The sequence below is a fragment of the Mytilus galloprovincialis genome, chromosome 2, assembly GCF_965363235.1.
Source record: "Mytilus galloprovincialis chromosome 2, xbMytGall1.hap1.1, whole genome shotgun sequence".
NCBI lineage: Eukaryota > Metazoa > Mollusca > Bivalvia > Mytilida > Mytilidae > Mytilus > Mytilus galloprovincialis.
Genome location: NC_134839.1, coordinates 54268444 through 54283654, shown reverse-complemented (window position 1 = coordinate 54283654; position 15211 = coordinate 54268444). Strand labels below are relative to the sequence as shown.

Sequence of the window (15211 nt, the reverse complement as noted above, 5' to 3'; positions counted from 1 at the left end):
ATCAAAAACATTATTTTCTGAGTGAAAAAATCCTTAAATCTACCTTATTTACAGTAAAAAACACAATATTTTCATGATTCATCATCTAAACATGATGATTTTTATAAAGTCAGTTAGGTAATGAAGGTTTGTTAAATGGCACTTTAAGCTATGAAGAGTCTTAATCAATGTCTAAATTGTGAATTGATAACATATGGATTTTGTGCTTTTTTTCTACTAAAAGATATAAGGAACAGTAATAAGCATGCTTACTTAAAAATACTAAAAATTAACTTATTTTATTTCAGATGCGGAAAAAAACTTCACAGAATTGTTCGAAAAGGTGTACCGAAGAAATTCATTCTGCAATACAAGTGGAATCTGACATTTGCTGATCTAATATGGGTCAGGGTCCCTAATAGACCTTGAGATGAGGAACGCAGATGACGTAATTAAAAAACAATATTAGTCCGCGATACAATTGTGGATGCTGTGATTTTAAAAATGGACATAAATGAACAATAAGAACTGTTTTATAGAGCTGATGTGATGAGAAAAGAAATATGTAGATTTGACCTGAAATAAATTATTAGAAAGGACAATTTTTTTATTGAGTTTTATGATCAGAATTTTGGGATTATTTCATGTGGAGAGTGACATTTTTCACCATCTTCCGGGGTCCAGCAATTTGCGAAAAAAGTAATCTCACTTGCCACCCCGAAAATTTAACCAAACATGTATAAATGTATCAGCTTCGATATGAGCCATCCTACATGTTCAAGTAAACGATATGGACTGAGCAATGGAGGAAAACGTTACCATTGTCGCCTATGGAGAATTAATTAAAAATGTTGACCCAAATTGTGAACTATTATTTCAAAGGTGTTGGAGTGTTTCATGGTTCAATGATCACAATTTCGGATGGGAGCTGCTGAAATCGAGGTCAGTTACACTCTTTTAGTGCTATTTGATTAAAAAGAATACAAAATGGCTACCAATAATTTAGATTTTTATCAAAAATATACCAATTTTATACTTATAAACAGTGAAGAGGCAGAAAATGGGGCATGCATTATTTGGACTGCAGTGATATTGTTGGCTTTTTTCAAAACTACCTCTACCCTTTTTTATTGGGAAATATGCATCATTTTCATCAAATTGGGAAATTTAAAACAAACCATGAATATGTCTGAAACTTCAATTTACAGACCCATTTTCAAGAGTCAAACCCTGCTTTAAAATAAGACCCCGTGATGATACATAAATAGACCCTCAAATGTGCACACATAGTCATTTTAGGCAAGAAATTGTTTAAATGAGTGTTTTTCAGTTTGAATTCATGCACAATTACTACTGAGACTGCACTGTTTGGGAAAAAAGTTGTCTTTTTGGGAATAATTTTAAGCCATTTTTTTTCAAAATTGGGATTCTTCTCCAGGGGAAAAAGCCTTTATTCTCCGCTAATTTAAGGCAAACAATATCACTGGACTGGGGCCACTCAGAGGAGAAATAATTATATTCTAGGGATGATCAATGTCACATACCCAAATGCCAAACGTACTAAAATGAATGTTGCACGTTTAGCAAAAATTTTGCAATTGAAATCTACTGATTTAGCCAAAAATTTAGATGCTTCACACCTTTGTCGTAATGCATTGTGTGTGAATACAGACCATATTGTTTTAGAACCTCGGGAGATTAACAATCAAAGAAAAATATGTGTAGCTGCACACCAATGCACCACACATATTGTGCATGGCACAAACTATACTAACTGCATGCTGAATCTGAAATTGTGGTTTGTTATGATTTTGTAGTAAACATATGCACCTTGCACATTTTACCTCCACATTAATCATCTCTGAAAATACAAGTTTTTAACACAAGTAAAAAACGAAAATGGGAAAAAAGCCCACCCTCATACCCCCAAGACACTGAAACAAACATGGCAAACATGTTTATGCAAGATTATAAGCTCAGTCAAACATTTATGTGGTTTTTTTCGCCAGTGTTTACTAATTTTTACAGTGCAAGGGGAGTAACTCTTGATGGTTTCATTACTGTGTCAGAAAACTGGGTCATTCAATCAACAGGTGATCACAGGAAGTAAACATGCGGTAGAGAACTAAATGAAAGTGAAACATAGAGACAAATCAATGAACAAAGTATGACAGTCATTAATTAAATAAGTTAACAAAAAACAAAAGAAAAAATAACAGAAAGGAAAAATCCAAATATGACATCGAGTTACAAAGGCAAACTGTGAATGACCTAATGTTGTAATATTCATTTTACATGGTTTTATTTTGTTTATAATTTTGTTTCAAGGTATGTGTTTTCCAATAAATGCATGTACTGTGGCTGGATGCATGCATGCATTGGGAGATATGAAGTGGTCTTTTTGTCTGATACAAGGTTTATTTCAGTGTCTTGGACCATTATCCCATTTTCATAACAAACTTAAAATAAACAAACTTTTTAATTTAAAAAAAAACACAACTAACTCATATCATGCTCATATATTCCTGAAAAGTGTTTGTTTTAATATATTATAAGATGTTTAGTATTCTCTGTAAATAAATAAATAAATAACTACATATGCTTCCTGAAAGGCTGAAAGAAAACCATATTGTGTAACCTTTTAATATAAATGTTAATCTGGCCATGAACTACAACCTGGCTGTGGAACGAATTCTTTTGGACTTGAATTCTGACATAGCTTTGGTTCTAACTGATGTTTTTTATATCCACTAATCAACCTGTTTCGCACTCTCTTGTTTAACAAGAAATCGATAGCCTGTTTTTTACGAGCTTTTAACCTGTTTAATTTGACACGTAAACTTTTTTGATATGCACAATCATATATTTCACGTTTACGTATTTTTTTCAGAGCCACTACAGCACGAGACTTTCTACCCAGACCACAACCTACAGCTTTTAGGGTCTTAGCCAATGCAACATCCCGTTTATTATTGACTTTCAAGACTGCTGCAGATGCACGGCCTAAGGCATTGCGAGAAAAATTCTTATTCTTCGGTAGGTATGTAGAAATTGTCCTATTGACGGACTCACACTTATTTGTATTGCTGAAAAATTGCATTTGATTTAATGCGGTCTGAGACAGTTTCATTTCTAACAATGATTCTATTAATAATTTGTCAGTCTTATTTGGTTTCAAAGACCCATTTTGTAAACCATGACTGCTAAGGTTAATAGATTTGTACCACCAACTAGTTTTTATACCACCATTACATAGTGTTATGCTCCATCTACACGTATCGCTACAATTACCACTATAACAATTCACAACAGACTTAACAATGCGTGGCAAACATTTTGAAATTTGTTGTCGGTCACCATTATATTTTGCAAATAAACATTTCATTATACCATGTGAACGTAATTTTAAATCATTGGCAAAAGCTATTTTAATATCATTCCTCTGGGCCTTTGTAGCTCCAGGGAACATACCGACACTAAATTTTGCTCGCAATACCTCACGGAACTGACTTTGACCCCGGTGAATAGTATCTGCCAGTCTATTTACTGACCATAAAGGGTCAAATATTTCCTGCATTGCTTCTTGTAGACCTTGTACACTTTTTGCATCCCCATCAGTAGTACAATAGTCCACAAGTAAATCAAGTTTAGCAATTTTTTTACCTATTTCATACCCAAGATCCTTCTCACTCAAAGGATCATACCTATTTGTATTTGATGTGCAGTACTCGTGATTAGGACATTCAATGTCATAACCTTTACCGCGTAACCATGCACCAACCCAGCAAAGTTTGTTTACAAGGTGAAAACCAATGATATCATGATTGTCAGTTTCATTTTCACAGGCAATACCAATGACTTGTGATGCATTTTGTCCCATTTTATGCCTACTTTTTATATGCACACTCTGATAGGTACCATCCATTTGTAATTTTACAGGACTATTTTTATTTAACCCTAAGGTTTCATTTCTCTTTCTGAAACTCTCAACCACTTGTTCGGTTTCATTTTCCGCAAGTTTTACAACCTTGTCACAAACAGTATTTGTTATTCTCTGCATTGTTCCTTTTGACATAGGAGGAATACATGAACTAGTTAAAAGTAGTCGCGCGCTATCATTACCAATATTACAGTTTATCACGCCAGTCTGAAACCCATAGTTAATTGTAGCACTCTTGCGACCAGCACGTCCTGTGTCAATTTCTCTAAATAGTTTATATTTTTCTGAAATAAATTTACACTTGGTACACTTCATTTTCCAAATCCAACCAAGACCCCATTGAGTCTCTTATACCAGTTCAAAATGTGGAACAACACACTTTGGACTTTTATTTAAATGACATATTATAAGACTATTGATCATTAAAATATTAAGATCTCTATCTACTGTTCTATTTTCAGTACTTTTCTCCTCTAAATATTCATCTAAATAATCATCTGACAATTTATGCGGTCTGAGTAGTTTGACTGTAGTCGCACATTTTTCAGTTTGGGGAGCTACATAAGATTTTTTATCGTAACTCTCTTTTGAGTACAGCTTAAATTCCTTTTCTGTAAGGCGGGGTAACCAGACAGATTCTGTGGTGTTTTTAGGAGTCAAATCTGTAGTGGAATTAGAAAATTTAAGTTTAGGTGGTGCAGGTAAAACTTGCATAGATAAATTTTTTAAAACCTGTGTAGATGGAGCTGTAGATGGAGCAACACCATTAATAACACTACAACCTTGATCTGTTGTTAAGGATACACAACGCAATAGATGGGCTTGGTTACCAACCTTATATTGGTTTCTTTTCCTTTTCCCTTTCATTATTGAATAAATACACACTCTGTTATGTTTGTATAATTCTAAATTATGACATCATAAAGTCATGACGTCACAAAAGCGATGACGTCACAATGTTATCTTCACTAAAGAAAAGCACCATTTTTCCCTATTTGAACACTCACACAAAAAGAACTCTAAAATGGTTATTACTTGATGGATTTTAAAACTAAAACCTGTTTTAGAATTGTCTGTGAATGATCTTAACAGTTATTAAAAAATAAAAATGTTCTATTTCTTCTATGAAAGAAATAAATATCAAAAACATTATTTTCTGAGTGAAAAAATCCTTAAATCTACCTTATTTACAGTAAAAAACACAATATTTTCATGATTCATCATCTAAACATGATGATTTTTATAAAGTCAGTTAGGTAATGAAGGTTTGTTAAATGGCACTTTAAGCTATGAAGAGTCTTAATCAATGTCTAAATTGTGAATTGATAACATATGGATTTTGTGCTTTTTTTCTACTAAAAGATATAAGGAACAGTAATAAGCATGCTTACTTAAAAATACTAAAAATTAACTTATTTTATTTCAGATGCGGAAAAAAACTTCACAGAATTGTTCGAAAAGGTGTACCGAAGAAATTCATTCTGCAATACAAGTGGAATCTGACATTTGCTGATCTAATATGGGTCAGGGTCCCTAATAGACCTTGAGATGAGGAACGCAGATGACGTAATTAAAAAACAATATTAGTCCGCGATACAATTGTGGATGCTGTGATTTTAAAAATGGACATAAATGAACAATAAGAACTGTTTTATAGAGCTGATGTGATGAGAAAAGAAATATGTAGATTTGACCTGAAATAAATTATTAGAAAGGACAATTTTTTTATTGAGTTTTATGATCAGAATTTTGGGATTATTTCATGTGGAGAGTGACATTTTTCACCATCTTCCGGGGTCCAGCAATTTGCGAAAAAAGTAATCTCACTTGCCACCCCGAAAATTTAACCAAACATGTATAAATGTATCAGCTTCGATATGAGCCATCCTACATGTTCAAGTAAACGATATGGACTGAGCAATGGAGGAAAACGTTACCATTGTCGCCTATGGAGAATTAATTAAAAATGTTGACCCAAATTGTGAACTATTATTTCAAAGGTGTTGGAGTGTTTCATGGTTCAATGATCACAATTTCGGATGGGAGCTGCTGAAATCGAGGTCAGTTACACTCTTTTAGTGCTATTTGATTAAAAAGAATACAAAATGGCTACCAATAATTTAGATTTTTATCAAAAATATACCAATTTTATACTTATAAACAGTGAAGAGGCAGAAAATGGGGCATGCATTATTTGGACTGGGGCCACTCAGAGGAGAAATAATTATATTCTAGGGATGATCAATGTCACATACCCAAATGCCAAACGTACTAAAATGAATGTTGCACGTTTAGCAAAAATTTTGCAATTGAAATCTACTGATTTAGCCAAAAATTTAGATGCTTCACACCTTTGTCGTAATGCATTGTGTGTGAATACAGACCATATTGTTTTAGAACCTCGGGAGATTAACAATCAAAGAAAAATATGTGTAGCTGCACACCAATGCACCACACATATTGTGCATGGCACAAACTATACTAACTGCATGCTGAATCTGAAATTGTGGTTTGTTATGATTTTGTAGTAAACATATGCACCTTGCACATTTTACCTCCACATTAATCATCTCTGAAAATACAAGTTTTTAACACAAGTAAAAAACGAAAATGGGAAAAAAGCCCACCCTCATACCCCCAAGACACTGAAACAAACATGGCAAACATGTTTATGCAAGATTATAAGCTCAGTCAAACATTTATGTGGTTTTTTTCGCCAGTGTTTACTAATTTTTACAGTGCAAGGGGAGTAACTCTTGATGGTTTCATTACTGTGTCAGAAAACTGGGTCATTCAATCAACAGGTGATCACAGGAAGTAAACATGCGGTAGAGAACTAAATGAAAGTGAAACATAGAGACAAATCAATGAACAAAGTATGACAGTCATTAATTAAATAAGTTAACAAAAAACAAAAGAAAAAATAACAGAAAGGAAAAATCCAAATATGACATCGAGTTACAAAGGCAAACTGTGAATGACCTAATGTTGTAATATTCATTTTACATGGTTTTATTTTGTTTATAATTTTGTTTCAAGGTATGTGTTTTCCAATAAATGCATGTACTGTGGCTGGATGCATGCATGCATTGGGAGATATGAAGTGGTCTTTTTGTCTGATACAAGGTTTATTTCAGTGTCTTGGACCATTATCCCATTTTCATAACAAACTTAAAATAAACAAACTTTTTAATTTAAAAAAAAACACAACTAACTCATATCATGCTCATATATTCCTGAAAAGTGTTTGTTTTAATATATTATAAGATGTTTAGTATTCTCTGTAAATAAATAAATAAATAACTACATATGCTTCCTGAAAGGCTGAAAGAAAACCATATTGTGTAACCTTTTAATATAAATGTTAATCTGGCCATGAACTACAACCTGGCTGTGGAACGAATTCTTTTGGACTTGAATTCTGACATAGCTTTGGTTCTAACTGATGTTTTTTATATCCACTAATCAACCTGTTTCGCACTCTCTTGTTTAACAAGAAATCGATAGCCTGTTTTTTACGAGCTTTTAACCTGTTTAATTTGACACGTAAACTTTTTTGATATGCACAATCATATATTTCACGTTTACGTATTTTTTTCAGAGCCACTACAGCACGAGACTTTCTACCCAGACCACAACCTACAGCTTTTAGGGTCTTAGCCAATGCAACATCCCGTTTATTATTGACTTTCAAGACTGCTGCAGATGCACGGCCTAAGGCATTGCGAGAAAAATTCTTATTCTTCGGTAGGTATGTAGAAATTGTCCTATTGACGGACTCACACTTATTTGTATTGCTGAAAAATTGCATTTGATTTAATGCGGTCTGAGACAGTTTCATTTCTAACAATGATTCTATTAATAATTTGTCAGTCTTATTTGGTTTCAAAGACCCATTTTGTAAACCATGACTGCTAAGGTTAATAGATTTGTACCACCAACTAGTTTTTATACCACCATTACATAGTGTTATGCTCCATCTACACGTATCGCTACAATTACCACTATAACAATTCACAACAGACTTAACAATGCGTGGCAAACATTTTGAAATTTGTTGTCGGTCACCATTATATTTTGCAAATAAACATTTCATTATACCATGTGAACGTAATTTTAAATCATTGGCAAAAGCTATTTTAATATCATTCCTCTGGGCCTTTGTAGCTCCAGGGAACATACCGACACTAAATTTTGCTCGCAATACCTCACGGAACTGACTTTGACCCCGGTGAATAGTATCTGCCAGTCTATTTACTGACCATAAAGGGTCAAATATTTCCTGCATTGCTTCTTGTAGACCTTGTACACTTTTTGCATCCCCATCAGTAGTACAATAGTCCACAAGTAAATCAAGTTTAGCAATTTTTTTACCTATTTCATACCCAAGATCCTTCTCACTCAAAGGATCATACCTATTTGTATTTGATGTGCAGTACTCGTGATTAGGACATTCAATGTCATAACCTTTACCGCGTAACCATGCACCAACCCAGCAAAGTTTGTTTACAAGGTGAAAACCAATGATATCATGATTGTCAGTTTCATTTTCACAGGCAATACCAATGTATTGTGATGCATTTTGTCCCATTTTATGCCTACTTTTTATATGCAGTTAATTGTAGCACTCTTGCGACCAGCACGTCCTGTGTCAATTTCTCTAAATAGTTTATATTTTTCTGAAATAAATTTACACTTGGTACACTTCATTTTCCAAATCCAACCAAGACCCCATTGAGTCTCTTATACCAGTTCAAAATGTGGAACAACACACTTTGGACTTTTATTTAAATGACATATTATAAGACTATTGATCATTAAAATATTAAGATCTCTATCTACTGTTCTATTTTCAGTACTTTTCTCCTCTAAATATTCATCTAAATAATCATCTGACAATTTATGCGGTCTGAGTAGTTTGACTGTAGTCGCACATTTTTCAGTTTGGGGAGCTACATAAGATTTTTTATCGTAACTCTCTTTTGAGTACAGCTTAAATTCCTTTTCTGTAAGGCGGGGTAACCAGACAGATTCTGTGGTGTTTTTAGGAGTCAAATCTGTAGTGGAATTAGAAAATTTAAGTTTAGGTGGTGCAGGTAAAACTTGCATAGATAAATTTTTTAAAACCTGTGTAGATGGAGCTGTAGATGGAGCAACACCATTAATAACACTACAACCTTGATCTGTTGTTAAGGATACACAACGCAATAGATGGGCTTGGTTACCAACCTTATATTGGTTTCTTTTCCTTTTCCCTTTCATTATTGAATAAATACACACTCTGTTATGTTTGTATAATTCTAAATTATGACATCATAAAGTCATGACGTCACAAAAGCGATGACGTCACAATGTTATCTTCACTAAAGAAAAGCACCATTTTTCCCTATTTGAACACTCACACAAAAAGAACTCTAAAATGGTTATTACTTGATGGATTTTAAAACTAAAACCTGTTTTAGAATTGTCTGTGAATGATCTTAACAGTTATTAAAAAATAAAAATGTTCTATTTCTTCTATGAAAGAAATAAATATCAAAAACATTATTTTCTGAGTGAAAAAATCCTTAAATCTACCTTATTTACAGTAAAAAACACAATATTTTCATGATTCATCATCTAAACATGATGATTTTTATAAAGTCAGTTAGGTAATGAAGGTTTGTTAAATGGCACTTTAAGCTATGAAGAGTCTTAATCAATGTCTAAATTGTGAATTGATAACATATGGATTTTGTGCTTTTTTTCTACTAAAAGATATAAGGAACAGTAATAAGCATGCTTACTTAAAAATACTAAAAATTAACTTATTTTATTTCAGATGCGGAAAAAAACTTCACAGAATTGTTCGAAAAGGTGTACCGAAGAAATTCATTCTGCAATACAAGTGGAATCTGACATTTGCTGATCTAATATGGGTCAGGGTCCCTAATAGACCTTGAGATGAGGAACTCAGATGACGTAATTAAAAAACAATATTAGTCCGCGATACAATTGTGGATGCTGTGATTTTAAAAATGGACATAAATGAACAATAAGAACTGTTTTATAGAGCTGATGTGATGAGAAAAGAAATATGTAGATTTGACCTGAAATAAATTATTAGAAAGGACAATTTTTTTATTGAGTTTTATGATCAGAATTTTGGGATTATTTCATGTGGAGAGTGACATTTTTCACCATCTTCCGGGGTCCAGCAATTTGCGAAAAAAGTAATCTCACTTGCCACCCCGAAAATTTAACCAAACATGTATAAATGTATCAGCTTCGATATGAGCCATCCTACATGTTCAAGTAAACGATATGGACTGAGCAATGGAGGAAAACGTTACCATTGTCGCCTATGGAGAATTAATTAAAAATGTTGACCCAAATTGTGAACTATTATTTCAAAGGTGTTGGAGTGTTTCATGGTTCAATGATCACAATTTCGGATGGGAGCTGCTGAAATCGAGGTCAGTTACACTCTTTTAGTGCTATTTGATTAAAAAGAATACAAAATGGCTACCAATAATTTAGATTTTTATCAAAAATATACCAATTTTATACTTATAAACAGTGAAGAGGCAGAAAATGGGGCATGCATTATTTGGACTGGGGCCACTCAGAGGAGAAATAATTATATTCTAGGGATGATCAATGTCACATACCCAAATGCCAAACGTACTAAAATGAATGTTGCACGTTTAGCAAAAATTTTGCAATTGAAATCTACTGATTTAGCCAAAAATTTAGATGCTTCACACCTTTGTCATAATGCATTGTGTGTGAATACAGACCATATTGTTTTAGAACCTCGGGAGATTAACAATCAAAGAAAAATATGTGTAGCTGCACACCAATGCACCACACATATTGTGCATGGCACAAACTATACTAACTGCATGCTGAATCTGAAATTGTGGTTTGTTATGATTTTGTAGTAAACATATGCACCTTGCACATTTTACCTCCACATTAATCATCTCTGAAAATACAAGTTTTTAACACAAGTAAAAAACGAAAATGGGAAAAAAGCCCACCCTCATACCCCCAAGACACTGAAACAAACATGGCAAACATGTTTATGCAAGATTATAAGCTCAGTCAAACATTTATGTGGTTTTTTTCGCCAGTGTTTACTAATTTTTACAGTGCAAGGGGAGTAACTCTTGATGGTTTCATTACTGTGTCAGAAAACTGGGTCATTCAATCAACAGGTGATCACAGGAAGTAAACATGCGGTAGAGAACTAAATGAAAGTGAAACATAGAGACAAATCAATGAACAAAGTATGACAGTCATTAATTAAATAAGTTAACAAAAAACAAAAGAAAAAATAACAGAAAGGAAAAATCCAAATATGACATCGAGTTACAAAGGCAAACTGTGAATGACCTAATGTTGTAATATTCATTTTACATGGTTTTATTTTGTTTATAATTTTGTTTCAAGGTATGTGTTTTCCAATAAATGCATGTACTGTGGCTGGATGCATGCATGCATTGGGAGATATGAAGTGGTCTTTTTGTCTGATACAAGGTTTATTTCAGTGTCTTGGACCATTATCCCATTTTCATAACAAACTTAAAATAAACAAACTTTTTAATTTAAAAAAAAACACAACTAACTCATATCATGCTCATATATTCCTGAAAAGTGTTTGTTTTAATATATTATAAGATGTTTAGTATTCTCTGTAAATAAATAAATAAATAACTACATATGCTTCCTGAAAGGCTGAAAGAAAACCATATTGTGTAACCTTTTAATATAAATGTTAATCTGGCCATGAACTACAACCTGGCTGTGGAACGAATTCTTTTGGACTTGAATTCTGACATAGCTTTGGTTCTAACTGATGTTTTTTATATCCACTAATCAACCTGTTTCGCACTCTCTTGTTTAACAAGAAATCGATAGCCTGTTTTTTACGAGCTTTTAACCTGTTTAATTTGACACGTAAACTTTTTTGATATGCACAATCATATATTTCACGTTTACGTATTTTTTTCAGAGCCACTACAGCACGAGACTTTCTACCCAGACCACAACCTACAGCTTTTAGGGTCTTAGCCAATGCAACATCCCGTTTATTATTGACTTTCAAGACTGCTGCAGATGCACGGCCTAAGGCATTGCGAGAAAAATTCTTATTCTTCGGTAGGTATGTAGAAATTGTCCTATTGACGGACTCACACTTATTTGTATTGCTGAAAAATTGCATTTGATTTAATGCGGTCTGAGACAGTTTCATTTCTAACAATGATTCTATTAATAATTTGTCAGTCTTATTTGGTTTCAAAGACCCATTTTGTAAACCATGACTGCTAAGGTTAATAGATTTGTACCACCAACTAGTTTTTATACCACCATTACATAGTGTTATGCTCCATCTACACGTATCGCTACAATTACCACTATAACAATTCACAACAGACTTAACAATGCGTGGCAAACATTTTGAAATTTGTTGTCGGTCACCATTATATTTTGCAAATAAACATTTCATTATACCATGTGAACGTAATTTTAAATCATTGGCAAAAGCTATTTTAATATCATTCCTCTGGGCCTTTGTAGCTCCAGGGAACATACCGACACTAAATTTTGCTCGCAATACCTCACGGAACTGACTTTGACCCCGGTGAATAGTATCTGCCAGTCTATTTACTGACCATAAAGGGTCAAATATTTCCTGCATTGCTTCTTGTAGACCTTGTACACTTTTTGCATCCCCATCAGTAGTACAATAGTCCACAAGTAAATCAAGTTTAGCAATTTTTTTACCTATTTCATACCCAAGATCCTTCTCACTCAAAGGATCATACCTATTTGTATTTGATGTGCAGTACTCGTGATTAGGACATTCAATGTCATAACCTTTACCGCGTAACCATGCACCAACCCAGCAAAGTTTGTTTACAAGGTGAAAACCAATGATATCATGATTGTCAGTTTCATTTTCACAGGCAATACCAATGACTTGTGATGCATTTTGTCCCATTTTATGCCTACTTTTTATATGCACACTCTGATAGGTACCATCCATTTGTAATTTTACAGGACTATTTTTATTTAACCCTAAGGTTTCATTTCTCTTTCTGAAACTCTCAACCACTTGTTCGGTTTCATTTTCCGCAAGTTTTACAACCTTGTCACAAACAGTATTTGTTATTCTCTGCATTGTTCCTTTTGACATAGGAGGAATACATGAACTAGTTAAAAGTAGTCGCGCGCTATCATTACCAATATTACAGTTTATCACGCCAGTCTGAAACCCATAGTTAATTGTAGCACTCTTGCGACCAGCACGTCCTGTGTCAATTTCTCTAAATAGTTTATATTTTTCTGAAATAAATTTACACTTGGTACACTTCATTTTCCAAATCCAACCAAGACCCCATTGAGTCTCTTGTACCAGTTCAAAATGTGGAACAACACACTTTGGACTTTTATTTAAATGACATATTATAAGACTATTGATCATTAAAATATTAAGATCTCTATCTTCTGTTCTATTTTCAGTACTTTTCTCCTCTAAATATTCATCTAAATAATCATCTGACAATTTATGCGGTCTGAGTAGTTTGACTGTAGTCGCACATTTTTCAGTTTGGGGAGCTACATAAGATTTTTTATCGTAACTCTCTTTTGAGTACAGCTTAAATTCCTTTTCTGTAAGGCGGGGTAACCAGACAGATTCTGTGGTGTTTTTAGGAGTCAAATCTGTAGTGGAATTAGAAAATTTAAGTTTAGGTGGTGCAGGTAAAACTTGCATAGATAAATTTTTTAAAACCTGTGTAGATGGAGCTGTAGATGGAGCAACACCATTAATAACACTACAACCTTGATCTGTTGTTAAGGATACACAACGCAATAGATGGGCTTGGTTACCAACCTTATATTGGTTTCTTTTCCTTTTCCCTTTCATTATTGAATAAATACACACTCTGTTATGTTTGTATAATTCTAAATTATGACATCATAAAGTCATGACGTCACAAAAGCGATGACGTCACAATGTTATCTTCACTAAAGAAAAGCACCATTTTTCCCTATTTGAACACTCACACAAAAAGAACTCTAAAATGGTTATTACTTGATGGATTTTAAAACTAAAACCTGTTTTAGAATTGTCTGTGGATGATCTTAACAGTTATTAAAAAATAAAAATGTTCTATTTCTTCTATGAAAGAAATAAATATCAAAAACATTATTTTCTGAGTGAAAAAATCCTTAAATCTACCTTATTTACAGTAAAAAACACAATATTTTCATGATTCATCATCTAAACATGATGATTTTTATAAAGTCAGTTAGGTAATGAAGGTTTGTTAAATGGCACTTTAAGCTATGAAGAGTCTTAATCAATGTCTAAATTGTGAATTGATAACATATGGATTTTGTGCTTTTTTTCTACTAAAAGATATAAGGAACAGTAATAAGCATGCTTACTTAAAAATACTAAAAATTAACTTATTTTATTTCAGATGCGGAAAAAAACTTCACAGAATTGTTCGAAAAGGTGTACCGAAGAAATTCATTCTGCAATACAAGTGGAATCTGACATTTGCTGATCTAATATGGGTCAGGGTCCCTAATAGACCTTGAGATGAGGAACTCAGATGACGTAATTAAAAAACAATATTAGTCCGCGATACAATTGTGGATGCTGTGATTTTAAAAATGGACATAAATGAACAATAAGAACTGTTTTATAGAGCTGATGTGATGAGAAAAGAAATATGTAGATTTGACCTGAAATAAATTATTAGAAAGGACAATTTTTTTATTGAGTTTTATGATCAGAATTTTGGGATTATTTCATGTGGAGAGTGACATTTTTCACCATCTTCCGGGGTCCAGCAATTTGCGAAAAAAGTAATCTCACTTGCCACCCCGAAAATTTAACCAAACATGTATAAATGTATCAGCTTCGATATGAGCCATCCTACATGTTCAAGTAAACGATATGGACTGAGCAATGGAGGAAAACGTTACCATTGTCGCCTATGGAGAATTAATTAAAAATGTTGACCCAGCTAGTAGAACACAGAAAATATAATAAAAATTGAGGCAGGAGGGGAAAAATTTCACCTTATGGCACATCAGAAAGCACAGAAATGCACTTTTTAAGATAAAATTGACCACAAATCTTTAGTCTTTTATGTTCTTGTTTTAGTTCTGAAGGTAAAAAATCTGCTAGGAATGCAATTTATGTTTATTTTATTGTTTACTGTCCTTAGCAACCAAATATACACATTTTGACACTTAGACATGTTGCGGTCTTAAATTTGTACTCCATTAGCT

General features: G+C 33.2%; 1 protein-coding gene across 8 annotated transcripts in view; it reads left to right on the top strand.

The window, feature by feature from the left end:
- LOC143063847 (uncharacterized) overlaps window positions 1-14685 on the top strand; it is a 28234-nt gene extending 13549 nt beyond the window's left edge. For 3 of the 8 annotated variants that reach the window (XM_076236249.1, XM_076236251.1, XM_076236253.1), the window contains 10 exons: window positions 288-375; window positions 836-921; window positions 2870-3019; window positions 5346-5433; window positions 5894-5979; window positions 7521-7670; window positions 9741-9828; window positions 10289-10374; window positions 11916-12065; window positions 14392-14685. In XM_076236249.1, coding sequence (XP_076092364.1) covers window positions 288-375; window positions 836-921; window positions 2870-3019; window positions 5346-5433; window positions 5894-5979; window positions 7521-7670; window positions 9741-9828; window positions 10289-10374; window positions 11916-12065; window positions 14392-14512 — 1093 coding nt within the window. In that variant the 3' untranslated portion in view covers window positions 14513-14685. Of the gene's footprint in view, window positions 1-287; window positions 922-2869; window positions 3020-5345; window positions 5980-7520; window positions 7671-9740; window positions 10035-10288; window positions 10375-11915; window positions 12066-14391 lie in introns of those variants that run through there. The other 5 variants (XM_076236250.1, XM_076236255.1, XM_076236252.1 and 2 more) reach the window with 5 other exon arrangements.
- Window positions 14686-15211: the final 526 nt, after the last annotated feature.